At 38.3% G+C, this 23523-nt stretch overlaps 1 protein-coding gene across 2 annotated transcripts in view; it reads left to right on the top strand.

Annotated features, from left to right (window-relative positions):
• The window catches only part of HS3ST5 (heparan sulfate-glucosamine 3-sulfotransferase 5), a 107895-nt gene extending 84787 nt beyond the window's left edge, over window positions 1–23108 (top strand). For both annotated transcript variants that reach the window (XM_040979986.1, XM_040979985.1), the window contains exons 2-3: window positions 15933–16071; window positions 20501–23108. In XM_040979986.1, the coding sequence (XP_040835920.1) occupies window positions 15965–16071; window positions 20501–21434 (1041 nt within the window). In that variant the 5' untranslated portion in view covers window positions 15933–15964 and the 3' untranslated portion in view covers window positions 21435–23108. The remainder of the gene's footprint in view (window positions 1–15932; window positions 16072–20500) is intronic.
• Window positions 23109–23523: the final 415 nt, after the last annotated feature.

Genomic DNA, 23523 nt, shown 5'->3' with positions numbered 1-23523 from the left:
TGTTGGCAGGCATAGGAATCAGAGTTGGGAGCTGGTCCAGTCAGGGTTACTAGGGGTTGCTCTGACTAGGCTGCAGCTCCCCCTGTGGTACATGAGGGCCAAGTGTGTGGTGGACAGGGTTGGGTTGGGCCACAACACCAATTGGTTTGCAGAGGAAGAAGTGCAGAACAAATTGATCAGCAAACTTCTAGGCAAATGGAGACTCTGAGGTGGACTATGTTAGCCAATTGACCTTAGAAGGATTTCCTCATCCTTGGAACAGTGATATCAACATCATCTTAGAATTACTGAAATCACTTGAGCAAAACCCTCAAAACATGCTCCACAATGGGGACCCTGGGATGATGTCGAGTACTGGAGAGATGGTTGTGGGCTCTCCCATTGTATCCTCCCCTCCCCCAGATACAGGAAGAAGACAAAGAAAATGTGTTAACAATGGTCTTGCCCACTTTCCCCTGATCCTTGAACATCCTCACAATGATCAACTATGTAAACATTAAAAATAATTTTTTAAATGGCTGGACAATAACTAACCATTTGGTCATTAAAAGGATTATGCACATTATGCACTTGCTTATTAACTGGCTGTATTAAGTGTCCAATAAATCTGCCACTTTTAGTTATTATTTGAGATGATTTTGGAATTTCTATTTTGGTTTTCTATCCAATAAAGAGTATAAGATTAACAACAAAAGCACAAAGATATAAACTGCCATATGTTGGCCACTGACAAATATGTTCTCCTTGAACAAGCTTCAGCTATGCTCCATTGAGCCTTCCTCTCAAACAAGCCTCACCTTTGTTTCTAACAACTGCATGTTTGCAGCACAGCTGGTCTTGTCCACCAGCTTACCACTCCAAAACATACTAAGAAATTTGAACAAATTCTCACATAGCTTCTAGCAGCCGAAGACCAGGACCCTGGGAGAACACTAGCCTTTAAATACCTACCTGCAATAACCCAGTAATGCAAACGAATTACTATTTGTTTCAGCCAAAAATTTGACATTGAGCCTGTGTATTGACTGGTTATTTAATTTAGGAAGCTTGCAATTAAAAATCCTTTGGAGACATAAATCTTTTTAACATCAGAACTCTTCCCATGGGAGTGGAACTCTGTCTTTGAAACGCAAATCTCATTCTGTTATTCTAGCTGTTGATCTTGTCTTCTTGCTTCCAAGTCCCTGGGAAGGGTAAGAGTTTAATGTTAATGGCTGTTTTGCGCTAATTTGCAAAACTACCTGCTGTCCTGAAAATAGAAGTTTGTTTATTCTCCAGATATGTGACTAATAAAGCAAGATAGTCTAATCACACTGACAAATCTTCATTTCTGATCATTTCTCTTTCTTGATTCTACCAAAGCTCCCTCTCATTGCACTCTTCCTGCTCCCTCAGTCTCTAGAGAGCATCCAGTCTTGGCTACAGTCAGAGCTGAACTCAGTTCTCTTCTGAAGTGGTAGTAGGATCGCTGATTAAAACCTGTCATTCGCATTTTAGCTAGTGTTTTCCTTTAACACTGCCCAATAAATGAGTTTTCTTATAACCTCTAAATACATTTCCCTGATCCTTAGTGAATTTGTTTTGCCTCCTAGATGATGTATCTATATGACAAACTATAGTTTTCTGATAGTTTATAGTTTAATAAAGAGCACTTTATTGAACATCAAACATCTTAAAATCCATTTAAGAACAAAACCAGTAAGACCCATTTTTCAAGTAGAGATGCTTGGTAGACTATTCTTTTAAATGAAGTTTCAGCTCACTACACATCTCAGCAGCTAAAAATTCCTTTAGGAATTAGATCACACTAATGGAGAAAACAGACCAAAGAAAGAAAGAGATTATACACATTGTTCCCTTTTGGAAATGGAAAGAAATTTCAAAGATTTCTACATTTAGTGTGAAATGTCACGATTTTGTTTGCTAAATGGGAAGAAATTCCACTTCTGGCAAAAGGAAAATGGAAGAGCTTGCATGCAAAAGCTAATGTTGAGACAAGAAATTAAGGCTCTGCTAAGAAAGATGGGGAAGTAGTTTCAATGTTGAGCAGGGAGGGAAACTAGATATTCTAAAAGTGCTTATGGATTTGCACAATTCTATAAACGTGTTAAAGCCCATTGAATGATACTTTTAAGTGTGAGGCTGCATGTGAATTATGTCTTAAAATCTAATACAGATTTTTTAAAAAGATGATTGATAACATTGCTAAATGAGGGTAAATCTAAACAAAAATACTTTTATAAAAAGTAATTATGAAAATGATATTTTATTTGGGGAGAGGTTGGAGATTCAGTCTAGAGCGAAGTCTGAAAAAAATGTATGTGTTAATAAGGAGATTTTGGATGTAGTGTTCTAAACTTAACAGCCATCATAATTGTTATTCTCAGAAAGTTTTCAATTAACTGCTTTACTTCTAGTATGCTTGATGAATCTATGTTAATCCTTTTTTATCCTACAAGGCTGTTTTTCTGACTAGAACTGACAATACAGCAACAGATACACAGAAAGAATATTAAGTTATTTTACATCTCTTTTATTTCTTCCAAGTCCTGTATTTTAATCAAAGTTACTTTCATACTCAGTCAGGACAAAGGAATAGATTTGCACTAACAAATGAGTATCCAGTCCTAGAACCAAAAATATTTCTAAAACACCATAAAAAAAGAGTAAATTTTGTCAGTAAAAAACACCAAAGATATAAATTGATAGGTTCTCATTTGAATTTTGTCAGTTATTACCTGTGGGAACCTGGGAGCCTACCCAAACCAGATCCTGACTTTCTCATCTGTGGAATGAAGGATAAAATAGATCTTGTGTCTGTCACATCTTTGTTGTAAAAGTCTAATGAATTGTTAAATCAGAGCTTTAAACTTTACCACCACACAACTAGTATTATGAAAATCACGTGTTTTTCTTCAGTGAACAATATAGTTATAACACATACTGAGTTTTTTCAATCTAATTTGGTCATTTGAACAAGATTGGTTTACATTTCTGTCTAACCAATCTGTTAATGTTTTAATCCTGTAAATCAGAATTCATCTTCTGTCATTACAAATGTATATATATTATATATATATAATATATATAAAGCTTAGTATTAAGAAGATTAAAAGGGATAAAAGGTCATTGCAGAGAGAGGATAATGAGAATGATAATCAAATGAATCTCACTGATAAAAAATGTCACCACACTTCTAATTTCTTTACTGCATTAAAAAACATTTAACATACATAAATCCTCATCCAAAATAAAAATGAAGCAAGAGAGATAGGAGGCAAGACTTAAAACTTTACTTTTCTTCTGGGACCTGGGGTGGGTGGGAGACTGGGTGGGGCTTCTCCCTTAAAATCCCCTTTTACATCAGATATATTAGGGAAACAATATGGAACTAATTGTCTTACCCATCTTCCTGTAGTGCTTGAACCTTTTTACCCTAATTATGTCAAAATTGTCAAAAATTTAAAAACTAAAAAATAAATTTTAAAAAAAGTTATTCTTACTGGGTTTTTTTCTTAGATGCATTTTAAGATGATAATGAATCCTACCACTTAATTCAAAAGTCATAGATATATTCAGCTATTATCGGATAGACAAGTAGAGCCTATACCAAAATTGATTTTAGTTATACGGAAAAGGGGGAGAAGAGTATCTCATTAACTTGAACCCTGTAGCTGCAAGAGCCTAAGGTCAGTGGAATGATTGTTTGGACTGTGTTTATTAGCTTAACTACCTGTAGAATTGTTGCCCCCCCACACACACACACACTTTTCCTTTCTAAACACAAGATAGGGGAGAAAAGATTCTTCTCCTGAACTCACTACCAAACGCTGTTCACTGAGGAGAAAGAAAATATTGGGTTGAAGTAGGAGAACACCCTTCCATAAGCATGAATTACATATAGGAATGAGATGCTGAGATAAATAGTACTTGGGATTTGGCCCAAAGAGAGTTTCAGTTCCTATTTCTTTCCTTAAGACACTATTCTAGTAACCTCTTCTGAGTTGGATAATTACAAATGCAAAATGTGTCTTGCTTGTCAGACAGAGAGCCAGGAGACTACCCAAGCTAACGCAATAATGGGAACTGTGATAAATAATGTATGTATGATATCAAAAGCTGAATAGAGGGGAGAAATGGAGAATCCATTTGAAATTTAGAATTTGCTCAAAGCTACTCCTACACTAACTCCCGGGAGGATAAGCAGAGAAGTAGTATTAAACTCTTCAGTTCTCTATAATTCATCAACATTTTCCTTTTCATATCTAATAATGACCCTTCATGGTTAACCAAAATAACAAAAAGCATTCACAGCCATTTGATAGAACTATTATAAGCATCCTTACTGATACATATTCTGCTCAGTCTACTAGCAAATGGTGTCCATTTCCTTCTTAATCTATACCCTTATCTCCACACTTGCCTTAACTTAGAACATTGCATTATGTGCTCTGTTCTTATGTCCCTCTTCATTTGTTTCTTTCTCATTACAGCTCTCTTACGTGATGAGTGTGATAGAAGAAAAGTGAATTCTTGCTACAATTTCCTCAGCTCTCCTTGGATAATATTTTTCAAAATATGATTCCAATGGGCTCCCCTACAGCAGGGCAAATTGAAAGCTAATAACTAGAATCTTTGTCATGTGTCAGTATGTTTTCCATGAAATTTCATGTTTCAGAAAAAAGTGGGTTATTTTTCATAGTAATAGGAAGTATGAGGTAGTACAGCCATCTTTAAAGAGGGGAGCACTATTTAAAACCGAGGTGTGAAGTAATGTTTTATATATTTTAAAAAAAAACTTAAATTGACCTCAGATTCTGAATGCTCCCCCAAGTGCAGCTGTCTCTTAGTCTTTGACATTATTAGCTCATTATAAGAACATTCATTTAATGCTAATCTAATAAGAAGAGAATCTTACACAAAGAAGGGACTGATGAATTCATCACCTCAAGGCTTTTGTTTTTTAGTTATCTAAGAAACGATGATTTAGGGAGAAAAGTAATTCACTCAAAATCACATAGAAGGTAAGTTAACATCATTGATGCTTCCGCTGTTGTTTTGCTTGAAGAGAACAAGTGGAAAGATAGTTACTGCCTTACAGTTGGAGCAGGTGTCTATGGTCCTTGCATCTTTGCCTTTCTTACTGTTTGGTAGGTAAGATCCTCTTCACTTCATAAGATTTTCCTCCTCACATACTATTCTCATATTATGATTCCCCTTCTATTATTAGGATTGTGCATGTGTGGGTTTGTGTCTGTGTATGTCCCACTGCCCTAACCTTGTGTGGCACATACTCTACTGTAGATACTGTTCTCACCTGTAGATGTATTGGCTGAAGGCAGGCACCATTCCTAGTTTTGAGTACCTAAGTTAGAGATAGGATTTAAGATGGCAGAACTGAGAGGGAGAGATAATAGAGAGCAGAATTTTCAGTTCTGTAAAGAGAAATGTAGTGATTGGTCCCTATGTAAGGGGGATAAAACATTGTCTGTCTTTTAAGAAGGAGGTATCTGGGAATGAAACAGATCCTAGTGTGATGGGCTACAGCCCACACACACTCTGTTCTCGGAAGCATAAATAGCCTGGCTGCAGGATCAAGTGCATAATTTGGAGACCCAAGGAAAAATGAAAATGAAGGGCCTTTTCTTCATAAATTAAGAATATCAAAATAGGATTGAGCATTATTGCACAGGAGGTGAAGCCCGACTACTTGGGACACACACATCCCATATCAGAGTGCCAGTTCAAATCCTTGCTACTCTGCTTCTGTTCCAGGGCCCTGCTAATGTGCCTGGGAAGCAACAGAGAATAATTCAAGTGCTTAGATCTCTCCCATACATGGGAGAGCCAGATGGAGTTCCTGGTTTCTGGCTTTACAACCCAATCCTTGTTGTTATGGGGAAGCCGTGGGTGTAAGATCCTTTCTTTCTCTTTGTCACTCTACCTATCAAATAATAAAACTTTTAAAAATAATAATTGCAGGGTGGTGACAACAGAAAATTAAGCCAAGTGTCAGCATGATCTCCTGGTGAAGCAGAGCAAGTGACACTGAGCACTGAGCACAAGGTCTAGTTGAATGCACAGGTCACCAGCCTGTGACTGACCACAAGTAGTCACGTTGGAGACACCCAGCCTATAACATGCCAGAAAGCCTCACCTTGAATGGGTTTTTGAAGCAAAGAGTATTACTGACAAAATCAATATATATAAACATGTGTATTCACCTAGAAGAACTGTATAAAGGAAACCAGTATACCAAAAAGTGAAACTACAGTACAGAGTGCCTTTTTACTCCCAAATAAGAGATGGATTTCCAATGAAATGAAAGGCTTACAATACAATGATAGACTTGTGACTGTTATTGAGGGACTACACTATTGTAATAATATAGGGGGAAATAGTGGTGGGGGAGAGAAGGTGGGGAGAGTAAAAGGGGAAATACCTGAGCCTATGGAAATGTATCATGAAAATGAAAATTAAAAATGGAAAGAAGGAGTATTATTGAAGGAAAAGCAGTGTCTTTCTGGAAAATAAGTTCATTGTGGCTCCTTAGATACAAGACAAGAACTCTCCACAGGGGAGGTAATCCTAAGGGCATGAGACGAGACCTTGTCCTTGTGGGGATTCATCCTGTACAGCCCATCTAAGGAGATCTGTGCTTCATTTTTAGCATAATATGAAATTTCTTTACATTTTTATCAAAAGTTGACCTTGAACAATAGAAAACTACAAGAATAAGGAGTTAGAATTTTTTCTGTTCTAATTATTTCTAGCACTGCAGTGCCTAATATATAGTAGGCACATAGTAAATATCTATGGATGACTGATGGTTAGTGGTTAGTGTAAAACTTTGGGGAAGTCCTCTATCTTTAAAAAGAAGATCTAAAATTCAGAATAGAAAGGTATCTTGGTAATAGAGATATAGCTCCAAAGCATGTTAATAATACTAATATTAACAGTGAAAATTAAGAAAGCATTAGATTGACCAATAATGAGAGATTTTTAATATTTTTAATACAAATTAACGATAAATGATTTTATGAATTTATTAAAAAGTTGTGAGATTTTAAACAATTATTTAACTATAATTTTCTTTCACTAGCAATAGGAACAATGGTAGATCTGAATTCTTTCATGGTTCATTATTGAGAGAACATGGTTGATGACAGGGTAGAGCAGAATCCAGACAAAGGCAGAAAACCTGGGAAGAAAGATGGGAACCTTAAAAAGTCAAAATAGGAAGAAAAGAATTATTAAGGACACAGACATGAAAAGGATCCTGTGTAAAGGGGCAGGACATTGAAGAGGCTGAAAAGGCAGGGGCAGGAAAGAGATAATTCATTCTCATTATTATGCAAGAGCTTTTGGCATCACACAACATACTTGATGAGCACATGGGAGGCCTCTTTAATGAATGTTAAAAATAGGGGCCAGCAAAGTAGGCCAGTGGCTAAAGTCTTCGCCTTGCACATGCTCAGATCCCAGAGAGGTGACAGTTCTAATCCTGATGGCCCCATTTCCATCCAGCTCCCTGCTTGTGGCCTGGGAAAGCAGTCAGGACAGCCCAAAGCCAGTGTAGGAGAACTGAAAGAGGCTCCAGGCTCCTGGCTTCGGATCACTGCAGCTGTGGCCATTGCTGCCATTTGGGGAGTGAATCAACGGATGAAAGATCTTCCTGTCTCTACCCCTTTCTGTATATCTGACATTCCAGTTAAAAATGTAAAAAATAAAAATAGGGTATTATCAGTGATGTCTTGCTAACACGTAACTCCAGCTCCTGTGTGGCGAGGTCAGCGGGGTATGGGAAAGGAGGTGGTTTATAGCTTAAGTTCTCTTTGCATGGCCAACTTTAAACTACCCACATGAATTGACTGAATGTATAATTTAAAGCTACCAGGATAAGTTGGCTACATGTGGAACTGGAAACGATGTGCAATATTTCCAACATACAGATTCAATACACAAATACCGATAGGCATTTAGCTCAGTGGTTGAGCTGCTTGGGATTTCCATATGCTCTCTTTGTAGTTGTCTGGGTTCAGGTTCCCACTCAGCCTTGGCTCCAGCTTGTTGCTAATAGGCATCGTGGGGGGCAGCACTTTGTACTTGTACGTTGGTCTCTGCCATCCATGTGGAAGATCCAGATAGAATTCTGGGTTCCTGGCTTTGGGCATCTGTGGCCCAAAGCAGTGAACAGAAGTCCTCTGCCTTTCTAACAAGATGGAAATTTAAAACAAATAAATAAAAATGGTCATAAACATTTTCAAGAGCATAGATAATAGTAAGCCATAGTAGATAATTAGGAAATAATGAGTTTCTAATGTTTACCACCTATTTAATTATAAATTTATATAACATTAACAACCAGCTTACAAACGAGCAGCCAGTGTTGGACTCTGGTAGAGGCATCACCCACGGCTCCCTTCCTCATGTTAGGAAGTACAAAGAACTAGTTCATCCTTTCTTTACAGGAATTGAGAAAGAAAAGTACAGTTAAAGACAAGATTAAAAAAAAAGTTCTCCTTCATGACCTGATCAAGTCAGCATTTCTAAGGTGAAGGCTTCATAGGTGAGACATATGTTTGCTTCTACAAATAAAACCTACGACATTTCAACTTTAATAGAAAACCAGAGTGTAACAATGTCAGAAATCTAAAACTTGGTAGTTTGTAACTCCAGATATAATCCTTGCCAGGAGTGGGCAGATTATTTCACCCCCACTTTTCAGACCTCAGGGACAGAGTTCCCCCTGCCCCCTCTTCTATCATAGGACCATTCAGGTGTAAGATGAGAGTCCCCCAACAAGCTGCAATGTTAACATCTGCCATGTATTTATAAATTATTTGGAGAAAGATAAATCTTTATGGAGAAAGATGTGAACAATTGGTCTATACATGTGAGATACATGAGCATTCATTTTTTTCAAAATGAAAAGTAGAACAGTGAGACCACTTATATGTACATGTAGCCAGTGAATCTACAAAATACTGCAAAAAGACAAAGTGCTAAGATCTAGCTAAAGAGTTGTGTCCAGTCACTATATCTGTGATGATGAGATGATGTTCAAAGTTCATTCCATCTAACTAGTTTGATTATTCAGCAGTTATTTCCAACCATCTGTGTCCTTAAATGCTAGTGATAAAATTCAATAATAAACAAACACAGTCCTTAATCTCAGAAAAACCACTGTCTAGTTTAAAAGACACACAAGTGAAAAAGCAATTTTGTTTAAGCTTCAATGGAGTTAAATAGGGGATGCCTCAGCGATACATAAAAGGAACATCTAAGTTAATCCTAAGTGATCAGAAGATGCTGTCCCAAATGAGACAAGAACTGAAGACCGTGATAAGAATTAAACTGCACCTGATTCAGTGGCAACTAAGCAGTCAAAATCAATGTTGAATCTACTGTCAAATCTTCCAGAGGAAAACTCCATTGTTAAACAGTAAGAACAGTGATGCTCCCATGATTCTGCTCAGTTTTGTTATAACTAGTATGAGTAGGAAAAGTACTTTGTAAACTATGGGAATATTACCTTCCTGATTGATGCTAACATTATTTATTAACATGCTTTCCCTGCATTGTCAGGTTGAAACCACCCAAATGATTGCTTTTACACGTTCCTCTACAGAAAACTTTCCTCTTCCGTTTTATTGTTTTTAACCTCCCTAGCCTTTCTGCCCTAGCCTTTCCGCTCAAGGATTAATGGTAGGTAATTTGGGTGGAATTAAGTTGGTCTTGCCTATTCTCATCAGTTAGTGAACAAATATTTGTTAAGAGACTGGCAGGTGAGCCTCCAGAGCATTATGAGTGACATCGAAGTCCAAGAGATTTGTTCTTTACGTAAAGTCCCTTGCATTTACAGATATATACCCTAGGTAAATGAATTTCTCACCTCTCTCTACTCCCTACTTTTCATCTGAAAAATTGAAATAGGTAATACCTCATAACTCTGTTCTGCTACATGAAATATTATATGTAACAGAATAACAGAAAACCTAGTGCCTAATAAATGCAGTTTCTGCCTACCTCATTGGGCTGTTGTTGCCCAGAATGAATGAGACAATACTCAAAACAGAGTTGTGGTTTCCTTGGAATAATCCTCCTCTGAAAGTTCTGCCGGAGTCCAGCTCCAGCTGAGTTCGGAACCGAGTTCAGAAGGGTGCGTGAATTAGGTGCAAAGAGGAAAGAAATGGACCACTACGATTTCATGATCATAATGGACAATGCGGGAAAGCTGTCTGCTTTATTTATATAGAAACACAGTCAAACTCTGGCTCAGACTTTTTACATCATGGTCAAGTAGGTGTTTCTAAGGATAATTCTTCCATTTGTTTTACCTAAAAACAATAGATGTTCCTGCTACAATTCTTATTCTACAACTTAATCTTGTATCACAAAGAAAAGGAGAACCTAAAGATCAAGGAAAGAATGAAACCCTAATTATAGGTTCCTTGATTAGCATAAGGTCAATGGGGACAGCCTAGACAGTAGGAATAACAGAAGGCCCTTTTGACATTAACCTCCAAGCTCACATTGAGTAAAAAGCCAACTCCACAGCAGCAAACAATGCCCGAATGGATTAGAATTCTTCCACAGGGTGGTCTGGTGTCCATGCAAAGAAAGGTGGAGCTGCATTCAGGTGGTTGTAGAGACATCCGCTGGGCCCTGCCATGCAGTGGGAAATTCCTTGCAGCCCTGCCTGCAATGGAACAATACTCTTCACACCTTCGTATCCCTCACATACACTGTACGGACCCCAACAAAGTTTGGTTGTCTTTAATGAAGTTTGCTGCAACTGTTCTTATTGTCACAGGTAGCAAGGACTTACAGTGACCGTGTCTACAAGCCTTTGAGCTACCCTTGAACATACCTTAATTATGTTAGACTCCCTGTGTTTATTTGATACAGCTTGGAATTATGGATTTCTTGTGTAGTGCTACTTCAGAGAAACTGCCAAATGTCTCTTCAATTTGTCATTTCTGGCTACATATGTTGTGATTTATATACTTACTCTGCCTCTTTCAGCTAAGGTACCATGTCTGTTAAAGCTTCAGCAGTCTGATAAAACATTAATTGTACTATCATTGGCACACTAAATGAAAGACACCAACAATTACACTGGATAGGAGAAAGGACCTAATGTCACTCTTGGTCTTTAACTTTATAGGTGTACATATGTGTATATAAAGTAATAATAAGCTTTTAAAAACCTTACATAGATTGCCTATTACCAGCATGGCTTCTCTGATCAAAGATTATTAAAATACCTGTTAGAGTTGGCATAGATAGAGAAGTGACTACAGGGTTGAAAAAGCAGTTAGTCTCCAAATTTAATAGCATTGACCCTAAGGACTGAATGGTGTAGGCTCTTTTTCTCATATTTCTAAACCACGCTCAATAAAATCCCACCTTTTAAGATTTGATCCTGTTAGGCTGTCAAGTACTTCATGATGATTCAGAAACCTAAAAAGCTATCTTGAATGTTAAATTAACCCAGTATCTGGTTTTCCCTGAGGAAGGGATATTCAAGGGCTGCTATGATATTGCCTCGCAACACATGGTTGGAATCTGGCTACAAAATTGAATGGATTTCACTTCGTGTCTCCTGGAGAGTCTCATTAGAAACTGTTGGCATTGCTTTCTCTTTTCTCAAAATTTCTAATTTCAGCCCAACATGAGAAGTATTGACTTTGTGAGTGTGTGTGTGCATGTCAACTCGATTTGAATAGGGAATATAGCATTAATATTCAAATGTTAACAGGAGTTTCTATTAACAGTTATTTTTACTTAAAATGAGTTTGTGTTTTTTATAATCTTATACCATTCATGAGAACTGCAATTATATTATTCTTTTGCTCTTTAAAATGTTACAAGAATGAATTCATATGCATCCTAAAGATATGATACTTCACTTTTTAAAGTGCTCAGATGTTCCCAAATGCTACAGTGTTTTACTCAATGTGCATTTTATAACAACCCTGTGAAATTTTGCAGATGAGGAAAACAAGATTTTAAATTATTCCATTATAAAACTAAACCCAAATGTGATTTCCATTCTTTTGATTCCAATCTATTGGCTTTGCCCTTCAACACAGATGACTCTGCCACAATAGCTGAAATCTCAAATAGAACTTTTAGTCCTCAGCGTGACATAAAGGCATTTTGAAGGACTAGAGGGTCAGTCGTAATTAGAAGAGGCATGGCAAGGAGGTAGGCCAGCCTTGCACACTAGGAGCTGAAGGAATTAGGTCTCCCGAAGCAGGAAAACCCCAAAGAACTTTGTAAAGGCATATCGGGCACATGGAGGCTAGACCAGTAATACCAACTTGTCTGTGGAGCATGACTTCTGTGGTGGTAACTAGGATTACCAAATGAGGCTGAGTCTGTAAGTATTGGGACTTTGAAAAGCAAAGACCTGCAGTTGTAATAGAAAACAAACAAACAACAAAAACACACCTCGGGGTCCAGCACAAAGGCTGGATTAGCTAATTCTCCCCCTTCAAGTACCAAAGTACCATATGGGCACTGGTTGGTGTCCCAGTTGCTCCACTTCCCCCCATCCCCAGCACCCTGCTTGTGGCCTGGGAAAGCAGTTGAGGATGGCCCAAAGCCTTGGGACCCTGCACCTCCATGGGAGACCTGGAAGATGCTCCTGGTTTTGGATCAACTCAGCTTCAGCTGTCACAGCCTTGTGGGGAGTGAACCAACAAATGGCAGATGTTTCTCTCTGACTGTCCTCTCTGTAGATGTTTTTTTTTTCAATAAAAATAAATAAATATATTTTTAAAAGGGAAAAAATAACCTCATATTCAGTCAGGTTTCATAACCTAATTTATACTAGATGATTTCTGCAGTGCAATAGGGAGCTGGAGGCCTTTTGATAATCTCCTGAGTGTGGAGCTCCATGCAGGACCAAGAAGAGGTCAGCTGAGGTGGGTGGTAAGTGTAAACTGGACTATCCACTGGAGAAGCCTTCACAGAAGTGTTACATAGCCCAGGTCTGAATGGACAGGTGGACCTTAGCTAAGACACATGGACCTGTGAGCTGGTGAAAGTGGATGAAGCATTGTGCAGCAGAGTTGGGAATAGAGGGGTAGGAGCACAGACAAGAGGAGGTAACCTTTCCACTCTCCCTCTGTGTGGGTTCCCTGTGTGAGGTCATGCCCTTGTCAAGGCCATGTGGCAGGTACATCTTAGCTTTACATTTCCCATCTTTCCCATTTGCAGCTGACCTTCCTCAGCCAGAGTAGCTTTATTCTCTATTACTCATCTGTGAGTGTACACTAAATTAATTCACACTGATACACAAAGGATTGATAATCCTTTATATCAATTAGTCTGGCAAGCATCTCTATGGTGATATCACTTGTAGAAACACTATTTCATTCCTACTACAGCATTATGGAGTGAAGAGAACCAAGACTGTGAATCCCATTGTGTCATCCATGCAAGGAAGAAAAACTTTATCTACTTCACAGGATTTTTGTGAGAATTTTCTCAAGTACTACTGGATAATATCCTTGTTGACCTCAGTTGACCTTACTTTCTGTTTCTCCGTTTATCTGCACAGAAGGCTGCTAAGTGAAAAGTAAGGTCATCTAGTCTCCTGTAAAATACATTTCTCACTGTCCACTCCTTTGAATTAAAAAATTTATGCTTATTTATTCATTGGGGCCAGGTTAAATGACTACTTACAATGCTGGCATCCTATATCAGAGTACCACTTCAAGGCCCAGCTGCTACACTTCCAATCCTGTATTGCTTCTATATTCCTGGGAATATGAAGATGATGGCCCAGTACCTGGTCCCCTGCCACCCATGTGGGAGACCAAGATGGGTTTCCTGGATTCTGCCTTAACCTCATCCCAGATTTGTGAACATTTAAGGAGTGAACTGGCAGATAGAAGCTCTCCTGAGATATCTATTTCCCTCTCTTCTGTCATTCTACCTTCCAATAAATCAACTTTAAAGATATTTTTGTACGTGTTTAACTGCCTAAAAGGTTGCAACAGCTAGGCAGAGTTAGGCTGATACCAGGAGCTAGGACTGTCTCCCACGTGTGAGGCAGGAACCCAAAGTTTGAGCCAGCATCCTTTGCCTTCCCAGATGCAATATTTATAAGCTGGATTGGAAGCGATGTGGACATCCCAAGCAGCAACAAAATGTAGTTTGCCACAATGGCTGCTGCCAACCCTGTGTGATTTCATTCTCAGCTCTCTTCTCCTCGATCCCTGGATCCAGCCACTCCTGCCTTCCTTCACTCTTCCAACTAGCCAAGCAATCTGCCTTTCCAACTACCCACTCAGGCCTGTGTGCATGCTGATTGTTCGGTTTGAAATCCTCTGTGCCCTACCTGAACCTCCTGCTCCTCTTCCACTATGTGCCAACTAGGTTATTTCCTGTTTGGGGAGGGCTAAAGTGGTTTCTCCTGCTACTCTTTATAATTGGATGTTGTCATTTTCCTTTGTAATGTTTGCTATACTTTGGCAGTACAGCCCAACACTCTGTATTTATTGTCTTCTCCACTAAGTTGTGAGCTCAAATTTAACAGAAGCCAAATTTATTTTAAGTTCACTGCTATTCTCAGTCTCCCTCAGGGCACCTTAAGTAGATCCTATAAATCTTTGTTGGCTGTGTTGAATAATGTTGCCCTAATCTCCCCCTCCTGGAATGTCCTCTTACAGCCTCCTCACCTAGTTATGTACTGTGTTCTGCTAAAGAGAAGCATCCCATGGAGCTTACATTCTCTGACATTTCCCTTAATTTCTCTTCTAATTTTTGTTCATACATTTTATTGATTTGATTTTATCCACATTATCAGTTTTATAAGAGTTAAAATTCTGAGAATCTTCGTTTTGAATCTCCCATAAGCCTATTATATAATACTAGAAAATGTTAGTAATTTCTTGATTAATGAAAAGAATCTATTCTGATATATCTGTCTTAAACAGAGAAAAACATCACAGAGTAAACATGGAGGTATCATTGCAGCTAAAACAATTTCTAATCATGACTCATGGCTGTAGTCTTAGGTTACTATTTTAGGTTTCAATAAAAAGCAAGCAATCTTATCTTGAAAGGGGGATTGGATTTATATTTAATAAGGAAGTCTGCACTGGGAGCTTGTATTTTTTCCCCAAAATTTAATAACAGCGCTAGTAAAGCCCTACACTCCTCAGCTGGCCTTATTTCAAGTGCAAGGGAACAAAGCTTCCAGGTAAGCTTTTTTCATGATGTAAGAGCAAGACCTTATCATCAAACCTGTTTAAAGTCATTCTGAGCCGGGGGAGGTCACGTAGCAGGAGCATATTGTCTATGAGTGTTTTTCAGAATCTGGAACTAGGCAGAAGACATAAAGGGAAATGCATGGTTCCTCAGGGCCACACTCCTCAGTCATGGGAGGCCCTGGGACTTACCACTGATGATCTAAGTGAGTACTCACTTGTGATCTCACACCCCCTTCCTCCACTAAAACCGGAAAAACTCAAAAGAAAATCTAAGCAAAATACATCAATATATATAAATATATATAATCATATCATATCATATATCATTCCACATTCACCACTACTCTGAAACAAAGCCTTCAGTTCGCTGATTGCTCTGCATTTCAGTTTATTGAGATTCTTTGAATGAGTTCCCAAAGAACCTCACACGTATGCATATTATAACATATTCATTTGTAATTTACTTTGACAATTGTCAGGTTCTGTCTCCTAGAGGTAATATTTGATCTTATGTCACAAGCTGGGAAAGAAAGGTAAGTATTGCTAAATAGCTACTACACCATGAAAATTATCAAGATTGATATGGGGTCTGTTTTTTACGCAGCATCATTTAGTTACCTATCTTCCCACCTCTGGCTGGTGAGAATCAGCAGCGCCCGTCAGAGACAGCTGTTAATGAATGTCTTCTCTCCTGTCTGTTAGGCTGCAGCAGTCCTGAAGGTTGATGGAGGGCCATGCTATTCAAACAGCAGGCGTGGCTGAGACAGAAGCTCCTAGTCCTGGGAAGCCTTGCTGTTGGGAGTCTCCTGTATCTAGTCGCCAGAGTTGGGAGCTTGGATAGGTAGGTAATTAAACTCATGCATATATGTGTGTGACTTTGTGTGTTGTTACACTTCCTTAAGACACAATTTTAAGTCTATCCATTTGTTTTCCTCTCTGAAGATTCCCAAGAAGCATGCTTTCCTATAGTATTGATTTTGATTTATTGAGCCTTTTAAAGAGAGAGATCCAAGTTGCTCCAATAAAAGCATTCTGCCAAGATGTTTGTGTTCTGTATGCATTGACACTTGTTTTCAGAGCAGGAATAAAACTGTGTACAATAAAATTGTGATTAGAGCTCATTCCAATCTGTGTATATGTGGAGTTGATCGCTATCCATAGCAAAACAGTATTGATATATCTATGTATCTTCATTTTCAATTTTATGAGTGAACAATTAATATGCTATCAGGAACATTAAAATTATGTATGAGCCAGTGAAGGAGCTCATCAAGTTTTCAATCCATCGTCCTGAAAAGATGGCTGTAGGCGGGAGACTTTTAACTATGTTAATTAGGTCTGAGTTTCAAGAGCTAAACATAATAGGCAAGGAAGCTGTCTGCTCAGAAAGCAATGAAAAAATCCAGAGAGAGCAAATTAATCAGAGTTTGGCTCAACACTGACCGACAATTCAGATAGGATCTGTATAGGTCTCAGCAATACCACCTGGTTTTACAGTAAGTTTTTCTGGATTTTTCTATAGCCAGTGTGATTGTCAGGGACATAAAAGTTAATTTCAGAGATGTGAAGCACTCTTTTATGTCCTTGAAAATTAATTCTGGCCAGGTGAGTGTATAGCCTAACAGTAAAGATTCTGGTCAGGACTCTTACATGCTTCATTGGAGTACTCTGACTGCATTCCTGGTCTCAGCTCCTGGTTCCAGCTTCCTACCGATACAGGGTCTGGCCGAGGCAGAAGCGGAGAGTAGGGCAGCTGTAATGTTTTAGATAATCTGATTCCTGCCTCTCATGTGACTTGAACTCAGTTTCTTAACTACAGCTTTAGCTGTTCTTGGCTGTTGGGGTCATGCAAGGAATAAATCAGCAAATGGGATGTGTGTGGGGTGGGGGCGCTTCCTGTCTTTCTGTATCTTTTCCTCCCAAATAAATTAATGGATTTTAATTTTTAAATAAAATTAATTTTTATACTAGAAAGGTTAAAGTATGTTCACTGAGTTTGATTTCATTATCACTTAAAGTGCAGTACATTTCAAGAAACAAAACAGCCTCCTTTCAATTTTCCTTTTTCTTCCAAATTGTAAGTTACTATGTGAACTTGATCACTAACATACTTAAAAAGAATATAGCAGTGGTCCTTGTTTTCTGTCAGTGTCAATTTTAATGAGTAAAGTAAACTCCTTTGATGCTTTCAGCTCATAAATCTTGGTTAATAGTAATATTTTCATTCATTAACTGTTACTAACAGGAAAGTGTCATCAAGACTTATTGTGGACCTTCAGAGCTTTCCTAAAGTAACAGTTGTTAAGGAAAGCTTTGAAGTGGGCCCATGGTCTTATTCTATAATAGAATTTTTATATAGTATTCATCCCCATACTTTCAAAACTTTGAATTATTCACATTTTATTCAGTAATTGATCTAATGATCATTAACATGTTCATTACTTATTCCAGGATTATTTTCATATTCAACCCAGCCTTTATCCTCTAAAGGGATGATTTTTATAAGGAATTGGAATACCTGATTTGCTTTGTCAAAAGTTGTCACTAATGAATGTGAGATAGCTGAGATTAATATCAGTTTATTTAGGCTACCCATTAGTAATGAAAGACCCTGTGTCCTGAGAGAGAATTTGAAATTATTTCTTTTCCTTTCCATCCCAAAAATCTGGGTGTTTTGTTTTGTTTTGTTCTGTTTTGTTTTTAGTCTGGGGCCTACGCTTAGAATCTGTGATATAGGAAGCAGAAAAGAATGTACGTCTTATCTTGATTTAGAGAATCCAAAAAGATTGTTCTGCCAAATACAACCAATCAGGGGACAAGGTAGAAAGAAGAGGAAAAGAAAAAGGATGGAGAAATCCCAGTCAAGTTCAACTGGGATAGGAACTTTATAGGGAAACCACTTTCAGCCAGGAATTTGCAACAGAATTAAGTCCTGCAGTTACTGGTTTTTATGACTCATTACTCCATTTCCAAGGGTGGGCCAGCATCCTTCTAGACAGGTTCACCAGTGGAGGCCTTGGAAAACTAGTATTTCTCAACCAGAACTCAAGGAGAGCAAAAAGGTGAATTTGTGACATCCCAATTTCACAATTAAAAATGCTTTTGACTATGTAACTGTTGATAATTTATGTCTTCCATCTTAGTAATCTCATTTAGAAATGTATAAAGAAATGTCATGTTTCTCTAAAATGTTAACCATTGTAACTTGTATTTTAATGGTTTTAATAATTTCATTGTTTTTACAGTAACATAAATTGTTTTCTTCATTTATGACTGACTTATTTATTTAAAAGAGAGAGTTACAGAAAGAGAGACAGATCTTTCATCAGCTGGTTCATTCCCCAAATTTTACCAACACCCAGAGCTGGGCCATTCCAAATCCAGGAGCTTCTTGCAGGTCTTTCATTTGGATTCAGAGGCCCAATCACGTGGTCCACCTTCTACTGCTTTTCCCAGGACTTCTACATGGAGCTGGGTAGGAAGTGGAGCGGCTGGGATGGATTCAAACTGGAATCAGTATTGGATCCTAGCATGCCAGACAGCAGCAGCTTTACCCACTATGCCATAGCACCAGCCCTGAATGAATTATTTTAAAATCTGATAGTAATGTAAATCATCAGATTAAGCTGTTGGTGTGGGTTACCCTCATCCTATGTTAGAGTGCCTGGTTTAATTCCCTACTGCTGTTATTTCTGATCCCTTACTTGCTAATGTGTCTGAGAAACAATGGATGGTGGCCCAAGTAATTGGATTCCTGCCACCCATGTATGAAACCTGGATGGCATTCCTAGCTCCTGGCCTCAGCTTCTCTAACTCTGGCTTATTGCAGACATTTGGGGAGTAAACCATCAAATGGAGAGTTATTCCTCTCTTTCCCCCTGTCACTCAGCCTTTCAAATAACTAAAACATTTAAAAGATAAAAATCATTTTTTAAAAGTAACACTATCTATATTTTTTCCTTAAACAGACCACAGACCAACACAATTTCTCTCAGTTCCACAGAACAGGCTAGGCATGAACTTCTAGGTATACAAGAAAAATGGAATAAGGTCTCTTGGGAAAAGCAAGTGACAGACTTATTACAATAGACAAGGAGATGTCAATTCCAAATTATTAGGATAACCGAAAACTTTCAGTTAAAGGAACTGGTTTAACAGCCATTTGACTAATATTGTCTGCTTGCCCAAGAAGACTGAAATACTTTCCTAGAAAAACTTAGGCAAATTATAGTGATTTTCAATTCAATTTCAACAGGGAGCTCAGTTTGCTAACTAAATGTATTGACCGGGCAAATGAAATAGTCACTCCAAACTAATACCCCTGTGACTGTTACCACATGTTTTCTGAGGAAAGCAGAGACTGCTGTTCATTATACAGGGCAACATTGAAGTGGCATCCTCCAATCTGACTCCATACATTGTACTACTCCCTTTATGAGTTTGAACCCTGAGTTCAATGAGTTTGGCCATGAGGACCTGAGGTTTCTGGGGCTGTCAAATCATGCTGATTTCTGGTCCCAGGTGTGGCGAGTAGTATATAGCACTTGCTGATGGCAGTTAAGCTTGTTCCTGCATTGAACAGAGTGATAAACATCATCCTGACTTCCTTAGATGGAGAAAAAAAGAGAGGTGGACATAATAAAGTACTCTTCTGAACATCTCAAGGCCAAGGGAAGAAATTCTCTTAGAATGGAAGTCCAGCAAGAGCCAAGATTGGAATTTTGCAAATAGCCAAATCATGCAAATAGCCAAAGGCAAAGACAGGGACCTCTTTGCAAATTGTATCTCAGAGATTTTTAAGAGCCATATGAGTGCTGCTGAGTTGCAAGGAAATAATACCACATGAAACCTGAAACATGTGACCTCCTAGTTGCCCTTCAGCCTCCCAGCTGAAGAAGATAATCTTCTGCCTTTCACATTTTCTGAATGATTTAACTGGTGAGCTATTAAAAAGCTATTAGTATGGCTGGTGTCACTTGTCTGTCCTGTACTGTGAGCATGGCACAGTCAATTAAGTACTTAGTGAATAAAAATTTTAAGACATACTACTAATAATAAAAAAAGGGGGGGGACTCCTATCAATTATATGCACTCCATTTGCTACAGGGTTGCTTAAAATAAAATTTCCCCAAACATATGTTCATTACACATTGCAGCAGGCCAGGAATCAGTGGTTTTATTTATGCATGTAAAGTCCTAGTTGGCCAAGGAGGCTAGAAAGGTAAATTAGTCATAGTGAGTCTCTTAGATAATCTCTCTGTTGCTTGCAGGCTACAACCTATTTGCCCCATTGAAGGCCGTTTTGGAGGAGCCCGCGGTCAGGCTGAATTCCCACTCCGTGCTCTGCAGTTCAAACGTGGCCTGCTGCACGAGTTCCGGAAAGGCAACACTTCCAAGGAGCAGGTTCGCCTTCATGACCTGGTGCAGCAGCTCCCTAAGGCCATTATCATTGGTGTGAGAAAAGGAGGCACAAGGGCCTTGCTCGAAATGCTGAACCTCCATCCAGCAGTGGTCAAAGCCTCTCAAGAAATCCACTTTTTTGACAATGATGAGAATTATGCCAAGGGCATTGAGTGGTACAGGAAAAAGATGCCTTTCTCCTACCCTCAACAAATCACAATCGAAAAGAGCCCAGCATATTTTATCACGGAGGAGGTTCCAGAAAGGATTTACAAAATGAACTCATCCATCAAGTTGTTGATCATTGTCAGGGAGCCAACCACAAGAGCTATTTCCGATTATACTCAGGTGCTAGAGGGGAAGGAGAGGAAGAACAAAACTTATTATAAGTTTGAGAAGCTGGCCATAGACCCTAATACCTGTGAAGTCAACACAAAATACAAGGCAGTAAGAACCAGCATCTACACCAAACATCTGGAGAGGTGGTTGAAATACTTTCCAATCGAGCAATTTCACATTGTTGACGGGGATCGCCTCATCACAGAACCGCTGCCAGAACTTCAGCTCGTGGAGAAGTTCCTGAATCTTCCCCCAAGGATAAGTCAATACAATTTATATTTCAATGCTACCAGAGGGTTTTACTGCTTGCGATTTAATATTATCTTTAACAAGTGCCTGGCGGGCAGCAAGGGACGCATTCATCCGGAGGTGGACTCCTCTGTTATTACCAAATTGCGCAAATTCTTTCACCCTTTCAATCAAAAATTTTATCAGATCACCGGGAGGACATTGAACTGGCCCTAAGATAACATGTCATGCAACACTATGTGTTGTGCCTCGAGACACATGGTGTCTCTTCTAGTTTAAAGATATGCACTTTCCCTAAATGCAGAGATTCAAGGCATTTTTCAATGTATACTTGTACATATGCAGTGTGTGACCAAATATCAGATCAGTTCTTTTTCTACTGAGAATTTACAAAAGAAATACTGTCTGCATAGATGAATCTTGTAAGCTATTTACAGAAAAAGAAGAGGAGGTGGTGGTTTGGGGAAAAAGCATCTGCAGCTATTCTCAAAGAGTTAGTCTTCCTTTGATTCAGAATGTGTTACCCGCCATTTTTGTAGATTTAAACCAAAAGAAAAATGTGCGAAATATACCAATGGCTGTGAAGATTCAGGAAGTCAAGGATTCAGTTATGCATTTTTTTTTCCTAAGGGAAAGTTGGCTCTTTAATTCACATGCTGAATTGGTGCCATGAAAAACAAAACAAAACAAAATAACAAAAAGTGCTATTTTCTTATTATTTAAAAGAATGTCTTATCTCATAAAATTGACGTTGTCCCAAAGTTCCTGTGGTGACTTTGCACTATTATTTTCTCGTATTGGCCATGGTGTCCCTTGTAGCATGTCAATCACATGTTGAAAGTCAAGACCTTCTACTTCCATGTTGTATGTCCACAAAGAAAATGTGTCATGTACATAATGTATATTGTTGTAAATACTGGTTTCACACTAAGTAATTCTATTTTGTAAACTGAATATGACTTTAATTTATTGTGAAAATTAAATTTATTGTGGTATTTAAAATGGAATGGATTAAAATTACTCTATGTGCAACCTTTTTTTTTTTAACTTATTTTGTTTTATGTGCCTCATGCTGGCTTCCAAAAAGGAATTGGTTTGTGTGCATAAGCGAGTACATAAGAGAAAGACGCACTTCTCTGTGGAGTTTCTGCTCCCTTACAAAAATGTATTTATAAAACGGGGCTGTGTATATTGAATAAAAACCTCCAATCATTTGGAAATCAGGTATAATAGCCACCACAAAGAACTCTAGTGTTGCTCTGCTGTGACTTTGTGATGTTATTTACTAAGTTGCTGCTGTGCCAGGGTCAGACAAGGAACACTTTGGCAGCAACAAGACACAGAAGTTAACAGTTTTCTTTGGACCTCTAGTAAAAGGCCAATAGAAAAGTTAAATAAAATAAGATTAGAAAGTTTGTGTGGCTTCTGGAAAGCTAAAAGCTGTCAATGCTTCAAAAATTAACACAAGCTCTCGGAACTCTCCTTTAGATAAAAATGTAAAAGTTGGCTCACAAACGATCAAATTTCAGAGTGTTGCCATTACTAAGATAAACAAATCATTCATGTTTCCATGCAAAGAAAATAATTCTAAGTTGGATACCTCACTAGCCTTGGGTGTACTATGTTATGCTTAAATATCATTGGAAAAATGTGGAAAGAGATATCAAAAACAAGAACAAAGCCAAATGAATTTTGTACAATCAAAACTGTTTATCCAGTGGAAGATATCTGAGAGTTTTGTTCCACTTCCCACTGAGAGTGCCTAGAGAAATCAGTAAATTACAGTGGATTCCCCTGATTGAAATAAGTGTTGATTTTCTCTATGATTTGCTTATCCTGTCCAGTGATTTGATGATGAACTTTTTAAAATAAATAGTCTTTTTCCCCTCCATTGTTGATATAGATTGCTTCTCAGCTCACAGCTGGGGTAATCACCTGTGCTGTTTGATTCAACCATGATTCTGTACTGTCACTGTGGTGCAGGCATGACACCAGTACAGGCTGGCAGGCAGACTCCTCACTGTGTAATGATTGCAATGAGACACCAAAGTCTGTATGTCAGCTCTCTTTTCTAAGCTATGAGTGAAGTAAGAATAAGGAACTGGTGTCAGACTTGCAGCTGATAGTTTAATATATCATTCAAGAACATAATCTCTGTATTAACTTTATAGAACACTGTATGCAAATGCAGCCTTGTATCTGTGTTGTCAAAGCATGCCCTACTGGATCACTGATGCTTCAAAAATCCAGACTGGGTATCCCACCAGTAAAATTGAAAAATAGCAATCTTTTACCGGATTCAGAA

Source organism: Ochotona curzoniae, unplaced genomic scaffold (genome assembly GCF_017591425.1).
Source record: "Ochotona curzoniae isolate NIBS_2020 unplaced genomic scaffold, NIBS_Ocur_1.0 contig_3368, whole genome shotgun sequence".
In the NCBI taxonomy this organism is placed as follows: Eukaryota; Metazoa; Chordata; class Mammalia; order Lagomorpha; family Ochotonidae; genus Ochotona; species Ochotona curzoniae.
Note: the sequence above shows the minus strand (reverse complement) of the source record. Positions and strands in the feature narration are given on the sequence as shown.